Source organism: Suncus etruscus, chromosome 16, assembly GCF_024139225.1.
Source record: "Suncus etruscus isolate mSunEtr1 chromosome 16, mSunEtr1.pri.cur, whole genome shotgun sequence".
NCBI lineage: Eukaryota > Metazoa > Chordata > Mammalia > Eulipotyphla > Soricidae > Suncus > Suncus etruscus.
In genome coordinates this window covers 33,179,988-33,198,734 of record NC_064863.1, presented here as the reverse complement: position 1 = coordinate 33,198,734, position 18,747 = coordinate 33,179,988, and the positions used below count along the sequence as shown (strand labels likewise).

General features: G+C 40.2%; 1 protein-coding gene across 2 annotated transcripts in view; it reads right to left on the bottom strand.

Annotated features, from left to right (window-relative positions):
* Nucleotides 1-18,747, bottom strand: part of FAM114A1 (family with sequence similarity 114 member A1) — a 78,962-nt gene that overhangs the window by 31,921 nt on the left and 28,294 nt on the right. Inside the window, exons 4-7 of one of the 2 annotated variants that reach the window (XM_049790146.1) lie at nucleotides 7,766-7,876; nucleotides 7,506-7,609; nucleotides 4,972-5,106; nucleotides 1,157-1,309 (exon numbers count right to left, since the gene is read on the bottom strand). In XM_049790146.1, the coding sequence (XP_049646103.1) occupies nucleotides 1,157-1,309; nucleotides 4,972-5,106; nucleotides 7,506-7,609; nucleotides 7,766-7,876 (503 nt within the window). Of the gene's footprint in view, nucleotides 1-1,156; nucleotides 1,310-4,971; nucleotides 5,107-7,505; nucleotides 7,610-7,765; nucleotides 7,877-18,747 lie in introns of those variants that run through there. The other variant, XM_049790147.1, reaches the window with a different exon arrangement.

Below are 18,747 nucleotides of genomic sequence, written 5' to 3'. Positions count from 1 at the left end.
ATGAGGTATTTGGGACCTAGTGCCACAGATTGGGCACTTTTCTTGCATGGGGCCAGCCTGGGTTTGATTTCTGGTGCCAATATGGTCTTGTGAGCCTTGTGAGGAGAGATCCCTAAGCACAGAGCCAGGAGTAAACTCTGAGCACTGCTGGATGTGATTCCCAAACCAAAATAAGTCAATAAATGAATAATTAGATATTTGGGGGGCCAGGCAAGCACAGTGGCTTAGAAAATCTGCTCTGCAAACATAAGGTAGTGAGTTCAATCCCTGGTCCTGCAACATGCACCCTATGAGCCAAGCAGCTCCTAGAAGCTCAGCTGTCTGTGGACCCAATGCTGCAGGAGATTCCACAGCCAGAGGTATAAGCAGCACAGTGATCCTCAGAGAGTGTCCCAGCCAATAAATCTGTGCAAGGGCCACAACCTGATGAAACTGGTGAGCACTGTAAGCAGGGGCACCAAACTCCATGGCCAGGCATGTGTGTGACCCCCACTCCCACAGTTATAGCAACAATAACAAGAGCAGTGACTAAGTGACTAGGGTGGATTTTAAAAATATGAAGCTGTCTAGGTAACACTATATCTTAAAATGTAAAGAAATCCAGTCTTGTAAACCAATCTTATTTTGATGGGAAAGAAGTTGAAAATATTTGAAAGGCTTGGACTGGCAAGATAGCACAGTGGTAGAGCATTTGCCTTGTAAGTGGCCGACCCAGGACAGATCTGGTTTTGATTCCTGGCATCCCATATGGTCCCCCAAACCTGCCAGGAGTGATTTCTGAGCGCAGAGCCAGGAGTAACCCCTGAGCACCACTGGGTGTGGCCCCAAAACCTAATAAATAAATAAATAAAGTTTAAAAAAATTTTGAAAGGCAGTGTCTTATATTATTTACTTTTTTTGGTTTGGGGGGCATACCTAGTGGTGCTCAGGTGTAACTCATGGCTCTGAGCTTAGAAATCACTCCTGGTTGGTTTGGGGAAAGTATATAGGATGTTGGAAATTGAATATGGGTTGGTTGTGTACAAAACAAACGCCCTACCTTCTGTACTATCTCTCTGTTCCTGAAAGAGTATTTTAGCGATGGATTTACAGTGACTTTCATGTTTTAGAAAACTCACACACAAATAGGTTATTTCAAAATGACAGGCTTTCATACCTTGCTTTCACTTTCATTGGACAGAATTTCCAGGGCTTCCAAGTGTGACAAACCTTGATACTCATCAAATAGCAGCCCGTAGTGCACAGTTCTCTCATCTGGGAGCTGCTGGGCCAGTCGCTGCTTTTCCTTTTCTTTGGCTTCCCTTATCAGCTGCAAAAAAAAAGACAGATTTGTAAACTTGAAAGATGCTTCTGAGCCTCATCTCACAATATGATATAGGGGGTGGAAGTACTGGAGACATAGTATAAAGGTCAGGGGCTTACGTAATTGAACCCAATTCAATTCCTTGTATTGTGTATGGTTTTCTGAGTCCCTCCAAAAGTGGGCCCTGAGCATTGACGAGTATGGCTCTCTCCCCCCATCTCCACCATATAAAAAAAGACAGGAAGCTGAGATAAATTCTCTATTTGGAATTCCTTCAAGCATGACTTTTTAAAAATTATTGGTGATTTTTTTCTTATAATATTGCATTTTGAATTGTGTATGTTCATTATGTACATGACAAAAACAAGGAAAAAAAATTCTACACTTGGGAATAGCATTGCAAAAATAGCTTCACAGTGCCTTGCAATGATGTACTTTCCATGTATGTGAAGAAACATCTTATTTTCTAAACTGCTCACTTTTCTTCAAAGCACACAGTTTATGTACAGTGGCAAGTCGAAACTACAGAGTGAGGTTTGACTTGCAATTTCTACACCAAGGCAGACTTCAAAGCAGAATTAAGCGGGCTTGATTTTATCTGAGTTTTATAATTTAAAAATCTGAGCCTGTATACTTACTAAACAGCTTTAATGAAAATATTAATAAAATATAAACTCATCACGTAATCCTAACCAGATACTCACTATCATGTTAGCTGATCAATTCTTAGATTAGTCTCCAGAACTGGGACTGTAAACTGAATTTCTATTCATGTTGATAATTTTTCCAGTTATTTTTGCAGGTTGAAAAATAAAAATAACAGAATGAACACAAATATGTCAGTCATTTCCAGTATCTTGTACTGTTTTCTTGATTTTGATCATCTTAAATTCACTTGACTATCAACTTATAGGGTTCTGTAGTGTCTGTGGAGAGTACAAGAAACAGATTGGCCACCCATTGGCCATAAGGAAAGCATGGAATAATAGATTTTTATTGTGTATTTTTATTGTGTCATTTTATTGTGTTTTAGTGTTTTTTATTGTTTTATTATATCATAAGACTGCCTCATTCTCTTTTTGGTACTTGAGGTCATTATATAAAAACCCATGGGTTTACAGGCCTATACTGGGTAAGGCACTTTCTTTACATGTGGCTAACACAGGTTCTGTTCCTGGCATTACATATGGACCTATGTCCCATAAGGAGTAATATGTAAGTGCAGGGTCAGGACTAATCCCTGAGCACACCTCAGTGATGCCACCCCAAAATCAAGAAAGTTAAAAGCTAATATTTATCTAATTTCCAAAGATAAAACTCTAGTTTTGAATTTGCTCTTCCAGGTGTCATATGCCCAACTCATACCCCTATCCTCTTTCTCTTTAAGAAAACTGATATACGGGCTGGAGAGATAGCATGGAGGTAAGGCGTTTGCATTTCAAGCAAAAGGATGGTGGTTCGAATCTCGGCATCCCATATGGTCCCCCAAGCCTGCCAGGAGCGATTTCTGAGCATAGAGCCAGGAGTAACCCCTGAGAGATGCCGGGTGTGACCCAAAAACCAAAACCAAAACAAACCAACCAAAAAAGAAATCTGATATACTAGGTCTCATTCCCATATTGAAATCAGGAGAGCTGTTGTCATATTTGAAACAGAACCTAGTGCAAGGCAAGCTCCCTACTTGCTATACTATTCTCCTAATTTTTTTGACTATTGTGAGTAAACAAAATATAGACAAAGTCCTCCACTTTCTTTCAAGTCCTCATTTCTTTCAAGAAGAGAAGAAAATTTTAGAGCTAAAAGTGTGAAATGAAGCTCATTCTTAAGATGTAGCTAAGAGAGTGTAGCATAAAGAAGCAGGGAGGGAAGGAACATGGAAGGGAGGAAGACAGGCAGGACATTATTTCATATATGAAGAAAATTGCAAACAGAAAAGTCAGACACTATTTTCCAACAAATGGTTACGTAATAATGACAGCACCTAACATTCCTGTGAGCTTAAGTACAAGTTGGATTTTATTCTAACTTATTTACTCTATACAACAAGGCTACCAGTTTCCTCCCAGTATACGGATAAGGAAACAGCAATACAGAGGGTTAAGTAACTGGCTTATTACTGTCCAGTGAGAAAATGGTAGAACTAAGTGGAATACTCACTAAAGACTAAATGTTTATAACCTCCCTTCCTCAAACTCAGACGTTAAAACCTACTCCCCAATGGAATATAGTTTTTTTGTTTTGTTTTGTTTTTGGGGCACACCTGGCGGTGCTCAGGGGTTACTCCTGGCTGTCTGCTCAGAAATAGCTTCTGGCAGGCACGGGGACCATGTGGGACACCGGGAATCGAACCAACCACCTTTGGTCCTGGATCGGCTGCTTGCAAGGCAAACGCCGCTGTGCTATCTCTCCGGGCCCGGGATATAGTTTTTAAACGTGATCATGTAACAAAGGTAGAGGTCCCCTCTCCCCTTGAACCATATCTGTGTCATTATACAGAGAATCAGAGGTCCTTTCATCCCTTCCAGCCAAGTGAAGACACAGAAAGAATAAAGATGTGTCTGAGAGGGCCCGGAGAGATAGCACAGCGGCGTTTGCCTTGCAAGCAGCCGATCCAGGACGTAAGGTGGTTGGTTTGAATCCCGGTGTCCCATATGGTCCCCCATGCCTGCCAGGAGCTATTTCTGAGCAGACAGCCAGGAGTAACCCCTGAGCATCGCCGGGTGTGGCCCAAAAACCAAAAAAAAAAAAAAAAAAAAAAAGATGTGTCTGAGAAAGATGGGGTCCTTACCAGGCACTGACACAGAATTCCCTGCCTCAAGAGCCATGAGAAATTCATGCTGCTAGCAAGTCACAAAGGCTATGGTAGTCTGTAAGGCAGCCTAGTTGGATCAAGTCAATATAAATAGACCATCTTTAAGAAATTACCCAAAGTCACTATGGACAAAAACTGAGTGCTGAAAGTCATGATAGGCATGATATCCCTCAGTAACAATATTGCAAATTACAGCATCTAAAAGGGAGGAGAACAAAGAAAAGGAGAGATAGTGAGTGAGCGGGAGAGAGAGAAAAAGAGGGAGAGAAGCAAAAGATTGGTCCCATAGGTGGGCAGGAGTAGGGTGGAAGGGAAACTGGGGACATTGGTTGTAGGAAATGTACAAAGGTGAAAGGTGTTGCACACTGTATGACTGAAACTTAATCATAAATAACTTTGTGCCTGTGAAAAATATCAACTGTATTATGTACAGCCTTATAACAACAAATAAAGTAAATTTAAAGTGTTTAAATAATGTAATTAATAGAATTTTTAAAAATACAATAAAAATAAAAAAATTACCCAGGAATTAAAAGAAACAAAGGTAGGAAATTTGGCTAGCATGCTACCATTTGGCTGAAAATATATAATATGTATGTGTTTATACTCTATACATCCATCTCTCCTCCTATATTTATATCCTGATGGTCTCCATAAGAAACCTATAACACTAATTATCCTCCATGAAGAATAAAGGGGCAAGGGAAGAGAGTGTATTGTTGAAACTCAATTTTCACTCTAGAACTTGCTATCAGTTGGATTTGAACCATGTACTTTCAACTGTCTATAAAAAAATACAATAAATATATTTATTTTACTGACTGGAAGGAAAAACTGCAGAAGTTTGCTATCAAACCTGAGATAAGGAAACAGTTCTCTCCATGAGGGTCTTGGTCCGTTTGAAGCCTGGGTCACTTTCTGCGAGGACATTCATGGTTTTCTTGCCAATAAATTCCAGAGCACCAAGGCCTCCTGTTAAGACACTTTTACCCTGTAGAGAAGATCACTGCATAAGGTTTGAGGTGCACCTTTGCTGTTTTCTGGAGCAGCAAATTCTTGATGGAAGGATTTCGAGTAGGAAAATCAATATAAAATCACAGTTTTTCCTCACTGGAAGTCATCATGCATTGGATCCCATATTATTCTCTCAGAAGAGCATTTATCATCATAGATTTTTGTAAGGCTTAAAATGCTATTTTCTTTTTTTTTTTTTTTTTTTTTGGTTTTTGGGCCACACCCTGTGAAGCTCAGGGGTTACTCCTGGCTATGCGCTCAGAAGTTGCTCCTGGCTTCTTGGGGGACCATATGGGACGCCGGGGGATCGAACCGCGGTCCGTCCTAGGTTAGCGCAGGCAAGGCAGGCACCTTACCTCCAGCGCCACCGCCCGGCCCCCTAAAATGCTATTTTCAAATGATGTTTAGAAAAATTCAAAGAGGACCAGAACAATAACACAGCAGTAGGGCATCTGTTTTGCATGCTGCCAACCTGGTAGGGACCAGGGTTTGATTCCTAACATCCCATATGGTCCCCTGAGCCTGCCATGAATGATTTCTGAATGTAGAGCCAGGAGTAACCCCTGAGCACGCCAGGTGTGGCCCAAAAATGAAAACAAAAACAATTCAAAGAATGTTTGGGATTAATTCACTGGTTCTTTGTTATGAATTAATCTGTATCAAAGACAAAAAAATGAAGAGGTGTCTCAGATGCTATCTTTACTTGAAGAAAAAAATTCTTTTTGTTTTTGGGCCATACCTGGCAATGCTCATAGCTTACAGCTAGCTCTGGACTCAGGGATTATTCCTGGTGGTGCTCAAAAGACCATATGTGAATTCAGGTTGAGACTGAATTCAGGTTGGCTGAAAGCAAGGAAAGTACTATACCCACTTTAATATCGCTCTGGACTTTGAAGAAATTCTTAACTAAGTAATAGATTTATTTGTATAATATATTCAAATGTCAAATATTCTTGCCAATTTAGAGAATTCTTTAATCTAGGGCCCTGATGTGTATGTAGATTCTGCAGTCTATTTCAGAAGGCTCATGCATACTTTCAGAAACTAACAAAACCACCTATAATTAGTTTTTTTCAGAAAACAAGACAGGTTGAGTTCCACAAACTACTGAATTTAGAGACGATTCTATCATACATTATCTCCCTGAAAATCCCTCTGTCAGTTATTATTTTCCTTTAAAAAAAAAAGATTCAAACCACCAAGACTTATATAGGTTGATCATATAAACAGAATTGCTTAATCTGTGTGGTTTATCTTGTACTACAACCACACAACTGCATGCATCTCTCCCTTCTAACTTACTGGAATTTTGAAACATTAAATTTTATTACCATATGCATATTCCAATCTCTGTAACGAGCACTTCAATCCCCACATTTGAATTCTCTGAATGAATCTGGTTCATTAGTTACTGTCACTTTGGACACTCAGAGTTTTTAGAGGCTCTAAAACAGGTCTTTTATTATAATTAATAATTGGTTTGGAGTCACAACTGGCAGTGTTAAGGGATTACTACTGACTCTATGCTCAGGAATCATTCCTTGTAGAGCTCAGGACCTCATATGGGGTACCAATGATTGAATTCTTGTTGGCTGCATGTAAGGCAAGAGCCTTACTTTCTGGAACATTTCTCCAGCCATATATACCAACCATCCATCTCACCATCATCCACCTCCATCCAGGACTCAATAATTAATATGTTTTTCAACAATTTATATATGTGCAATGTATGTATCTATATCTATATCTATCTATCTATCTATCTATCTATCTATCTATCTATCTATCTATCTATCTATCTATCTATCTATCTATAACTTTGTTCAGTTCAGTTACTGTGGTTTACAGATTTATTATTCGTAGGCTTTCATACATAAAACATTCCAGCACCATAACCTCCACCATACTGTCCACTTTCCCTCTACCTCTGTTCAAGTATGTCCCCCATCCCTCTGTGCTTACCAACATATTAGATTTTTTGGAATAGCTTTATTATTACTCAGGCTGAAGGTTACAGGACACAGATTATCTTAGAGGTTGGACAGATGGCTGTTGCAGCTCTATAAAAGCTTTCTCCTGTCCCCATCCAAGTCCTCCCTATCTCAGCTAGAAAGCATATTATATCTCTATCTCAGACTGGAAAAGGATCCTTCTCAGCAGTGCCTCTCTTTTCAACATAAAATATAATTCGTTGTGTTGAAAGCCTTTATTATATTGGTTGCAGGGTTACGCCTACTCTGCAGGAGAAAGGACAACAAAACCATCATCCAAAGTTATGATCTAGGCCATCTTTTCTTTGTTGTATCGAGGTCACCAGATAAACAGAGATGTGGAAAGAAGGCACTGGGAAGGCGAAGGAAGCTGCTCATGGCTTACTGTGTTTTGGACCGCGTTGGTGATGGCTGACAGCATGCCCCGAGACCCAGCTGAAGGGGAAGTGGGCAGGCTATCCACAGGGTTCTGAGTTGGTGCCGCATCTGCTGCAAAACATATAAACTGCTCTTCAGATCTCGTTTTGCTGCTGTGAACTTGAAAATCAAATTGTGCACACGGTGTACTAAAGACATCCAACTCCAAATACAAATACATAGCCCCTAAGAGCATCTCTGGTCCCCATAAAAATATTCATGACTCACTTTGAGAGACACGTTCAGCCTCAGGTTCAGTCCCCTCGGAGGAGCCAGCAGGGACAGTATGGGCCCCCAGGGTGGCCCCTGCCTTTTCCTTGACTGCTGAAAATCCATGACCTGTCAAGAAGTACAAATATGATGCATTGTTACCAGAGCAATAGTATAGTGGGTAGGGCATTTTCCTTGCACACTGTAGACCAGGGTTAGATCTTTGGTATCTTATATGGTCCCCAAAGCACGACAGGTGTAATTCTTGAATGCATAGTCAGGAGTATCCCTTGAGTACTGCCAGTTATAGCCTAAACCCCCCCCCCCCACACACACACACAAAACCCACACCAAAATAATACAATCCAGGGTCTGCAAATTCCAGCCTTGGGGATTTTGTTTTTCAGGTAATTTTTTTTTCTATGTTGAGGTCACACTTGCCTGTGCTCAAGAGGCAACTTTCAGTTCAGGAGTCACTTTAGGTGGTGTACACAGGGGATAATGTAATAACAGGGATTGAATCTAGAGCTCCTGTGTGGAAGACATACACCCTTGTTCTTTAAGTTATCTCCCTAGCCCATGCAAATTCCAGCCTGACCTTCAGATATAGTGTAAGCTTTAGATGTACCCAATCTATTAGAAAGACATTGTTGCAGGGGATTGAATGGTCCACAATCCTTCAGGTGAGGCTCCAATTGGTACCATTATCCCTGCTGCCTTTGCAGAAACTCCCAACCTCCGGTGATGTCACTGTTCACTAGGTGGCTAAGAGCACTAAGAGCACATGAGGTGCTTGTAGGGGTTACTTTTGGTCTCTCCTTATCTCTTTCACTTGTGAGTTCCAATCTAAGGCATCATCGGGAAATAGTGTCCCATTTTATTTTCTTTAGTCTTTCCTAAGCAACTCAAGATAGTACATATCATTAACTTTTCTGATTCCTTGCAGGTCTGACCTGTGGCAGATACTCAATTAATAGTTTCTTAAATCAATGGGACCTCAGTACACTCTTTCAAAGGTCCCAGCACTCCTGTAGTATACAAATTTCAGGGTCAGGAGTGAAGCTGTCAAACTCGAGAGGCTATGGTGAAAACCAGATGAGAGCTAGATGATCTGAGGGTTAGTTGTCTTATGCAGTCTTGGGGAATGCACCAGCTAAACCATGGTCAGCAGGAAAGAAGGGCAATTGGCTTACTGCATCTTAGGCAGGCAAGTCTTTATACTCAGAACCTACACTGTGACTAGTCCAAAACTCTTTGGAAAATCAGAACTGAGCTTCCTCTCTCTACTCTATCCACCTAATCACCCTGCACTTGATAGAGAAATAGTCTTGTGTACACTTTATTCTTCGTTTCTTCATAGAGGCCCTAAATGGTGGCTGGTGTCCTGCAGACCAATTCCCAATGGGAATGTGGGTAGAATGCCCACCCAAGAGGGCCACTGGGTGTGGCCCCAAAACAAAAAGAAGCATATATTTCCCACCTACATTTCTCATCTAGATTTCTATGAACTGAGATCAAAGAATTTTCTTTTTTCTTTGTGCTTGAGAAAGCTGGGCTACACCATCCACTCCATCTTCTTTGCTTGAAGTCACATAAGAAAAATGATCCACATCCTATAGAGACCATTTGTGGTGTATTGAATCTTATTATATCCTTTTTTCCTCATCTTGACCCCCTCATACATTAGGTCCTTGTCTGTACCTCCCAAGGGAAAGTGCTTTTTCCATTTCAAAACACAAATGATCACTGACTTGTTTTCCTAAACTGCCTCTAGAAAAATCACTTTGCCTATAGAAGAAACCCCCCCCTTTTTAATATTCCTGTAAATAGGGGGGGTATTTATCTTAAAGATAAGACAATCAACTATTCCTAACACACGCACGCACGCACATGCACGCGAACACACACACACGTGCGCGCATGCACAAAGGCACACACACAGTTTTACTGAGGTCTGTAATAGATATGAAAGAATTACATATGGGGCATGGAGGTAAGGCGTTTGCCTTGCATGCAGAAGGACGGTGGTTCGAATCCCGGCATCCCATATGGTCCCCCGAGCCTGCCAGGAGTGATTTCTGAGCATAGAGCCAGGAGTAACCCCTGACGGCAGCTGGGTGTGACCCAAAACAAACAAACAAAAAAGAATTACATATACTTAAAACTCTTCCTATTATATATTTTAATTTAAAAGTTTTTCCTTGAACTTTTTTGTTAATAAAAGTACATTTCTGCTGCATTCCATTAAAAGTATGCAGCTGTGATTTTTCATAAAAAATTTTTCATAAAATGCCATTCCTTGCTTTGAAGAAACTTCTAAAACTTTACTTAGTCTGACATCTAGTGCCCAAAGCAAGGAAGTTGCAACACAGAGTCATTGTTATTTTTCTGACCTGGAGCAATTTATTCCCAGAGATTAACAGGGACATACCAATAAAAGAGCAAAAACGACCAACATACACATTAATATAAAATATAGTTCATGAATTATTTTCTCCATATAAATGAAAAATCCTAAGAATTCTCAAAGAAATGAAACCCTCCAAACCACTCTCTTAAAACCAAGTTTATTCTAAAAATGGGCTATTCTTTATCCTTGATTTATTGCAGTAAAATGAAGGTAAAGAACTTCAAAAAAGCAGGGGCTGGGGACAGAGTACAATGGGTAGAGCACCTGCCTTGCATGCAACCGACCTGGGTTCAATCTCTGGCATCCCATATGGTTCCCTGAGCAATTCCCTGAGCAGTTTCAGGAGCAATTCCTGAGTGCAGAGCCAGGAATTGGCTGAACACCACCAAGAGGGAACACTTCCCATCAAAACAAAAACAAAAGCAAAAAACCTAAAACAAAAGAAATGGCAAAGAAGCTAAAAATGCTTAAATATGGTATACTGTGTGATTTATATCAGTACAAATGTGAAATAATTAGCTGGTGTTTATCACTTATTCTAGTGAAAATCATCCTAAAGCTAGCAGACAGGAAGAACTTGGTTCCATCAGTTACTAGCTGTGGGGACTTGGTGAGTTACTTCAACTCTCTGAATTTCTGATGTGTCTTCTCTGAGCTTGGGATTACTATACCCAACTTTAGGGATCTGTAAGATCTTTATGGAGAAATACATAAAACGTTTGGTATGGTAATACTCACTGAATACTTAATAAGTCCTGGGTACTGAACTGAGTATTTCTAGTAAATTAACTCATTTAGTTTTTTTCAACAACTTTGGAAGACAACAGTCTATTCCATTTTACAAATGAAAAATGGAGACCTAGTGACAGAAACATCTTGTTCATAGTCCCAAAGACATCATAGGGCAAAGATAAGACCTGAACCCAGTCCTTTCTTTTTTCTTTTATTTTTGGTTGTTGGTTTTTGGGCTACACCTGGCTAGGAATCAGTCCTGGAAGGCTTGGGGGACCATATGGGATACTGGGAATCAAGCCTGGGTCTGCAAGGTAAATGCTCTTCCCACTGTGCTATCACTCCACATACCCCCAGTCCTCTTTTAATGAAAGTACATGCTCAATCACTGTGTAATATCCAATCATTGTGCAATAACCAGAGGGTTTTGTATGTCACTTAGAGCTGATTAAATTTAATGTTCATTGCAGCGCTATTTACAACAGCCAGAACTTGGAGATAACCCAGATGCCGGACAACAGATGACTGGTTAAAGAAACTGTAGTACTGGGGCTGGAGAGATAGCACAGTGGTAGGGCATTTCATGTGGTTGACCTGGGAGGGACCCTGCTCGATTCCTGGCATCCTATATGGTCTCCCAGCCTATCAGGGGTGATTTCTGAGTGCAGTGCCATGAGTAACCCCTGAGTGCTGCTGGGTGTGGCCCAGAAACCAATCAATCAATCAATCAATAAAAGTTAAAGAAATTTTAAAAAAGAAACTGGTACATTTATATAATGAAATATTATCAGAATACTGTCAGAAAAAAAATAAAGTCATGAAATTTTCCTATACATGGATAGACATGGAAACTATTATGCTTAGTGAAATAAGTCAGAGAGAGAGAGAGAGAGAGAGAGAGAGAGAGAGAGAGAGAGAGAGAGAGAGAGAGAGATGACAGACACAGAATAGTCCCACTCATTTAGAGATTTTTTTTTTTGGTTTTTGGGCCACACCCGTTTGACGCTCAGGGGTTACTCCTGGCTATGTGCTCAGAAATCGCCCCTAGCTTGGGGGGACCATATGGGACGCCGGGGGATCGAACCGCGGTCCTTCCTTGGCTAGCGCTTGCAAGGCAGACACCTTACCTCCAGCGCCACCTACTCGGCCCCTCATTTAGAGATTTTAAGAAAAATAAAAGACATTATTGTAATGTTACCCAGAGACAATAGAGATGAGAGCTGAAAGGACCAGCTCATGCTATGAAGCATACCACAAAGGGTGGTGAGTGCAGTTAAAGATATAACTACATTAAAACTATCATAACAAGGATCTGGAGAGATAACACAAGGGACTGGAGAGATAGCATGGAGATAAGGTGTTTGTCTTGCAGAAGGTCGGTGGTTCAAATCCCTGCATCCCATATGGTCCCCTGAGCCTGCCAGGAGCAATATCTGAGCATAGAACCAGAAGTAACCTCTGAGCACTGCCAGGTGTAACCCAAAAACCAAAAACCAAAAAAAAAAAAAAACAACAACAACCAAAACCTATCATAACAATGGTAATGAGTGAGAGAAGTACAATACCTGTCTTGAATATAAGCAGAGGGTTGGGAAGGAAAAAGATGGGGGGCATTGGTGGTGGGAATGTTGCACAGGTCAAGGGGGATGTTCTTTTTATGACTGAGGCCCAATTGCAAACATGTTTGTAATTTTGAAGAATGAAGTATTATTAAATTATAAAAAGTATAAAAATATTAAATATTATTAGGTCAATAAAAGTTTTTATTATATGACAGTCTGAATCTAGCAAAATGACTGTCATTAAAATAAAGATAAAAGGGTGGAAAGAAATTTTCATGTTAGTTCTTTTCTATAATGCCTTAGAAACCAGCTGCTTTATCAAGAGCTTTCTCATTTTAAAAATAATGGTTTATTTATTTGGACTGACCTCAGCTTGACCAAATAGCTAGATGAAGGACATCTCTGATATGGAGCTTGTTCCCTAATATGCCCCTAGCCAGCTTGGGTCAGCATAGCTTGAATGCTTTTAGAATCCTCCCTCTTCTTTCCAGGCAGCTATCCTAATATACCACATACTACTATTTCCGTTCCCTTGGCTGGGGACCCCGGAATTGTGGGTGGTCAGCACTGGGAATTAAGCTCCCAACATCACTTGTCTTTTTTTTTTCTTTCTTAAGTTTTGTTTTTTGGGCAACACCCGGCAGAAGTTACTCCTAGCTCTACACTCAGAAATCGCTCCTGGCAGGTTTGGGAGACCATATGTGCCAGGCAAGTGCTTTCAGTCATCGACCTATCTTCCGGAACTGTATATGATACTTTTTATACCCCAATTATCTTTTTTCAGAAATCATTGAAATTTCACAAAGGTCAAAACATCACTAAATGATGGTTGCCCTGATCTCAAGATAATGAAAGAGGTTTGCTGGTGGTGCTTGATCCTTTCTTACCAAATTATGTCTCAGGGGAGCAATAACAAACAGTTCTATGGGAAACCCCTGGACAACTGAGTTGCTCAAGGGGTACCTTCTGTTTCAAGGTCCCTCCCATATGCTAACAGGTGTGGCAAACAAGAAAAAGAGCCAAAATTTTAAACTGTGAGAGTCAGAGAGCCACACCACACAGTGACCTGCCAAAACAGACAAAACACTCACACAAAAGCATTTAATTTTAACAATAATCTATTAAACACATATTGCATTTTGCCATTTTGAGTGAGGGTCAAAATCCTGCAGTGATGGTGAGGGTGTGCTGCGTCCTCCACACTAAGAACTAACGGCCAGATGTGACCCAACGTGTGACACACGGGTCCCCCCACTCGCTGGCCCGAGCAGTTGTTTCCGTCGGACGGGAGACAGGAGGACGCAGCCTGGGGGTGGGACTCCGCACTCGGAGATCTCTCCTCAGAGGTCCCTCCTCAGAAGCAGCAGAACCAAATCCAAACTTGGCAAGGAGCCACAGTGTACAAAATAGTGATAAGAGGCAAAGAGCCGCATTCATTGCATTCATTTTGGCCGGGAGCCGCATGTGGCTCGAGAGCCGCGTGTTTGCCACCCTGTGCTAAAGGATCCCACAACAGAGCACTGGTGAACTCATTCTAAGGACCTTCTTCTCCCTTGATGACTTGAACTTTAAAGATATTTGAGTATTCTAATTTACAAGTCTCACCACCAAGGTACCCACTTCCCTCCACCTACGTTCCAAATACCCCTCTGGCTCCAATCCCCCACCAGACCCATAAGCTAAGTTCTGTGGACCAACTCTCCAGTTCAGCTGCCTTTGATCACTGTTTTGTCCCTTACTATATGTCTTTAGGTTCCAAATATGAATAGTCCAACAGATATGTCTATCCCCTTTCTTTTGACTTATTTCACACATGATGTCCACTAGTTCTACCCTTGCCACAGAAAATCACATGCTTTTAGTCTGTTCTATTCTTTGTTATATATTAACACAATTTCTAGATCCATGCATCTGTTGTTGAGCATTTAGGTTGTTTCCATATTTGACTATTATATTAAGTACTACAATAGACATAGGTGTACATAAATTCTATCAAATTCATTTTTGTGTTTGGGAGATAGATGCCAAGAAGTGGTATCATAGTGTCATGTGGCTCTATTTCTACATTTTTGAAAAATTCCATATTGTTTTTCATTAAGGCTGAACTAAATGGTATTTCCACCAGAAGTGAAAGAGGGTTCCTTTCTCACCACAACCCCACGAACACTGGCTGTTTCCAGACCTGTTGATATATGACATTCTCAGTGCTGTGAGAAACCATTTCCCTAATCGAAAGTAATAATGAGCAATTTTTTTTTTTTGCTCCTGCCTATGCACTCAGAAATCGCTCCTGGATTGGAGGACCATATGAGATGCCAGGGAGCGAACCCAGGTCTGTCCTGGGTCAGCCATGTGCAAAGAAAATGCTCTTCCAGTGCGCTATTGCTTAGGCTCCAGATGAGCAATTTTTAATAATGCCTATTGGCCATCAGTATGTCTTCTTTGGGGAAGTGTTTATTCATCTCTCCCCATTTTGGGGTGGGATTGTATGACTACTTGTCATTGAGCTTAGTGGGTGTTTTGAAGATGTTTGTAGCCCTTTATCTGAGGTACTGTGTGAAAAATTGTTTTTTAATTTAGTGTCTTTTCATTTTATCTAGAGTTTCTTTTGGTGTGAAGATAATTTTTAGTTTGATGTACTCACATTTTTTTGTTTTTGAGTTACACCCTGCAGCTTAGGGGTTACTCCTGGCTCTATGCTCAGAAACCGCTCCTGGCAGGCTCGGGGGACCATATGGGATGCCGGGATTCGAACCACCGACCTTCTGCATGCAAAACAAATGCCTTACCTCCATGCTATCTCTCCAGCCCCCGAATTACTCACATTTTTTATTCTATTCTGTTGTCTTTGTTTCTAAGATCATCTCTGGTTGATTATACCTCTGAGGTCTGTTTCCTGGAGAGTTCTGCCAATGTTTCCTTCAATATATTTTATGGACTCTAGTTTAACCTCAAGGTCTTTAATTCACTTTGTATTTATTTTTGTGAGTGGTATGAGTTACAGTACAGTTTCATTTTATTACACGTAGATATCCAATTTTCTCAGCACCATTTGCTGAGAAGACCTTCTTTTATCTGCTTCATGTATTTAAGTCATTTGTTGTAGATTAACTGCCTATAAACTTGATGTTTAACTTAGGACTCTCAATTCTGTTCCACTGGTTTGTGAGCCTTTATTATAGCACCATGCAGTTTTGATTATTATAACTTTGCAGTACAATTTACAGCTGGGAAACAATAGCTTTCATTTTCTTTTTTTTTTTTTTTTTAGTATTACTTTGGCTATTTGGGATTTTTATCATTCTAATAAAATTTTAGTAGACTTTGTTGTGAAGAATATCTTTAGAATTATAATGTATCACCCTGAATCTCTATAATACTCTGGGTAGGAAGGCTATTTTAACAATAACAATTCTTCCAACCCATTAGTTGTGAATATATTTCTATTTCCTCAAGTCATCTTCTGGTTACTTTTTTAGCAATGATTTTTAGTTTTCACTGATTAGGTCTTTTACCTCCTTTGTTAGCTTAATTCTTAGATACACAATGCCTTTGGACACCATTTTAAAATGAGCTGTCTTTTAAATTTCTTTTTCTTCCAGTTTATTATTAATATACAGAAATACCACACTTTTAAAATTAATTTTAGAACCTGCTACCTTACTCTACTCAGGGGTCTCAAACTCAATTTACCTGGGGGCCGCAGGAGGCAAAGTCAGGGTGATCCTTGAGTGCAAAGTCAGTAGTAAGCCTTGAACATTGGGGGATGTGGCCCAAACAACTAAAACAAAACAAAACAAAACAAAAAAAGATTTCTCTAGGGCAGGGCCACAAAATGTTGTACAAGAGCTGCAAACAGCCTGCAGGCCTCGAGTTTGAGACCCCTGCTCTACTGGTTTGTTAACTGAGATTTTGATTTTTTTTCTTTTTTTTTATATCTTTATTTAAGCACCTTGATTACAGACATAATTGTAGTTGGGTTCCAGTCATATAAAGAACAACCCCCTTCACAAGTGCAACATTCCCATCACCAATGCCCCCCATCTCTCTCCTTTCCCTCCCAGAGCAAAGAACAACTTCCAGTGGGCAGATCCCTTCTAAGGATCTCTGGGTTTTTGGGGGAAGGGGTTTCTACCAAGTGCTCATATTTTTAACACATACCTCTTCTCATCATCCTCTTTGCTCAACTATCCTTACCTCAACATTTTTTTAAAACTTTAACCTAATCCCATAGTAATCACCAAATAAAATCTATAATAGAGATATGAAGCATAAAAAAGGAGAAACAGAGAAAAATCACATAGAAACCTTTCAAAACAAAATGACAGATCAAAACATCAGGAGAAGGAAGCAAAGGAACGAATAACCAGAAAACAAAAGCTTAAGTGGTAACAGCCAGCCCTCATATATCAATAATCATCTTGAATAAAACTGGAAATAATCAAAAGATACAAAATGGTAGGAAAGATGAAAACACAAAAATCAACTGCTACCTACAGGAAAATCATGCCATAGAGACCAAAAGACTTAAAGTAAAGGGTAGAAAATGGTCTTTAAAGCCAATGGGAAACTAAATATTTTACACTATACTCTCACCCTCCTTATCTTGTTCCACATAAATTTTACATGAACTCGCCTCTGTGTGATCACTTCTATATGATCCTTCTATTCACAACAGGTCTGACTTGTTGGCACTCTCTTCTTAAGCTCCAAGCATTAACCCTGCTGTTTTCTATACTGATGATCCTTGAGACATTTCACACATCAGCTATGCTGCTTTCAGGAATGAGTGTAGCAGCTAAGCTGACTAGGGCCAGGATTCATGTCCCCTGTTCAATACTTTGTCTAATTGCCTTGATGGTGTCTGCCTGATAAGAATTTGCAGAGTGAATTCTATATTTTGAACATCTCAATACAAATATATAAGTAGGGCCCAGAGAGATAGCACAGCGGCGTTTGCCTTGCAAGCAGCCAATCCAGGACCAAAGGTGGTTGGTTCGAATCCTGGTGTCCCATATGGTCCCCCGTGCCTGCCAGGAGCTATTTCTGAGCAGACAGCCAGGAGTAACCCCTGAGCACCGCCGGGTGTGGCCCAAAAACCAAAAAAAAAAAAAAAAACAAAAAACAAACAAACAAAAAAAACCAAACAAATATATAAGTAAACTTTTGCAAAAGTTCAACAATTACTTGACTAGACAACACAAGTAATTAAAATTTTTTACAGAGATTGCTAATGGCACTTTTCAATTTGCTACCAATTCACACTCTTATTTGAGTAAAATTTGAGAACATAAGACAGATGAAAAATACTGACTGCCTTTTAGAGAGTTTTCTACCAATGAATACAAGAGATAAAAAGGGTTAAGATACAAAAACAAAACAAAAGGGCCGGAGAAATAGCATGAAGGTAGGGCGTTTGTCATGCATGCAGAAGGATGATGGTTTGAATCCTGGCATCCCATATGGTCCTCCCAGGCTTGCCAGGAGCGATTTCTGAGCCTGAAGCCAGGAGTAACCCCTGAGCACTATCGGGTGTGACCCAAAAGCAAAAAAACAAAAAAACCAAACAAAACCATAAAAGAGGTTAAGATAGAGGGCTGGGCAATTATACAGCTGTTAGGGTGCTTGCCTAGCACACAGCTAACCAAGGTTTGATCCCTTGTTACCATATATGGTAGCTTGAATCCTTTCAGGAGTAATTCCTGAGTGCAGAATTAAAAGCTCTGTATACTGCTGGTATGGCAACCAAACAAACAAAATAGTAGTTAAGAGCAGTTGTTGATGATGTTGTTGTTCCCCACCACCAGTGAAAGTATAATGCAGAGCACCAAAAATAGAAAAAAAAATCCACCTTTATTTTATAAAACTCTTCCTTCTCTGTAACAAAAGTTGGTGTCCTGTCTGCAGCCAGACACTCTCATTTCTTTAAATTGCTAAGAATTGCTATTCAACTGACAGAAGTTCCCTAGCTCTGAGGTCTAGGTAAGGCATTAATCTTTCTCTTAGCCAACCTGGGTTTGATTTATAGCACCCCGTATGGTCCCCCAATATAATCCCTGAATGTAGAGCCAGGAGTAAGATCTGAGCACTGCCAGGTATGGCCCCAAAACAAAAGCAATTTGCTGACCTATTATGGATTTCATTAACCCTCTGTGTGTGCCTTACACATTTTTGTTGTTATTTTTTAATTAATAATTTTTAAATGGAATCACTGTGAGATGCAGTTGCAAAGATGATAGTTTCAGTTATATGTTATCAATCCTTCACCCAGTGCACATTTGCCACCACCAATATCC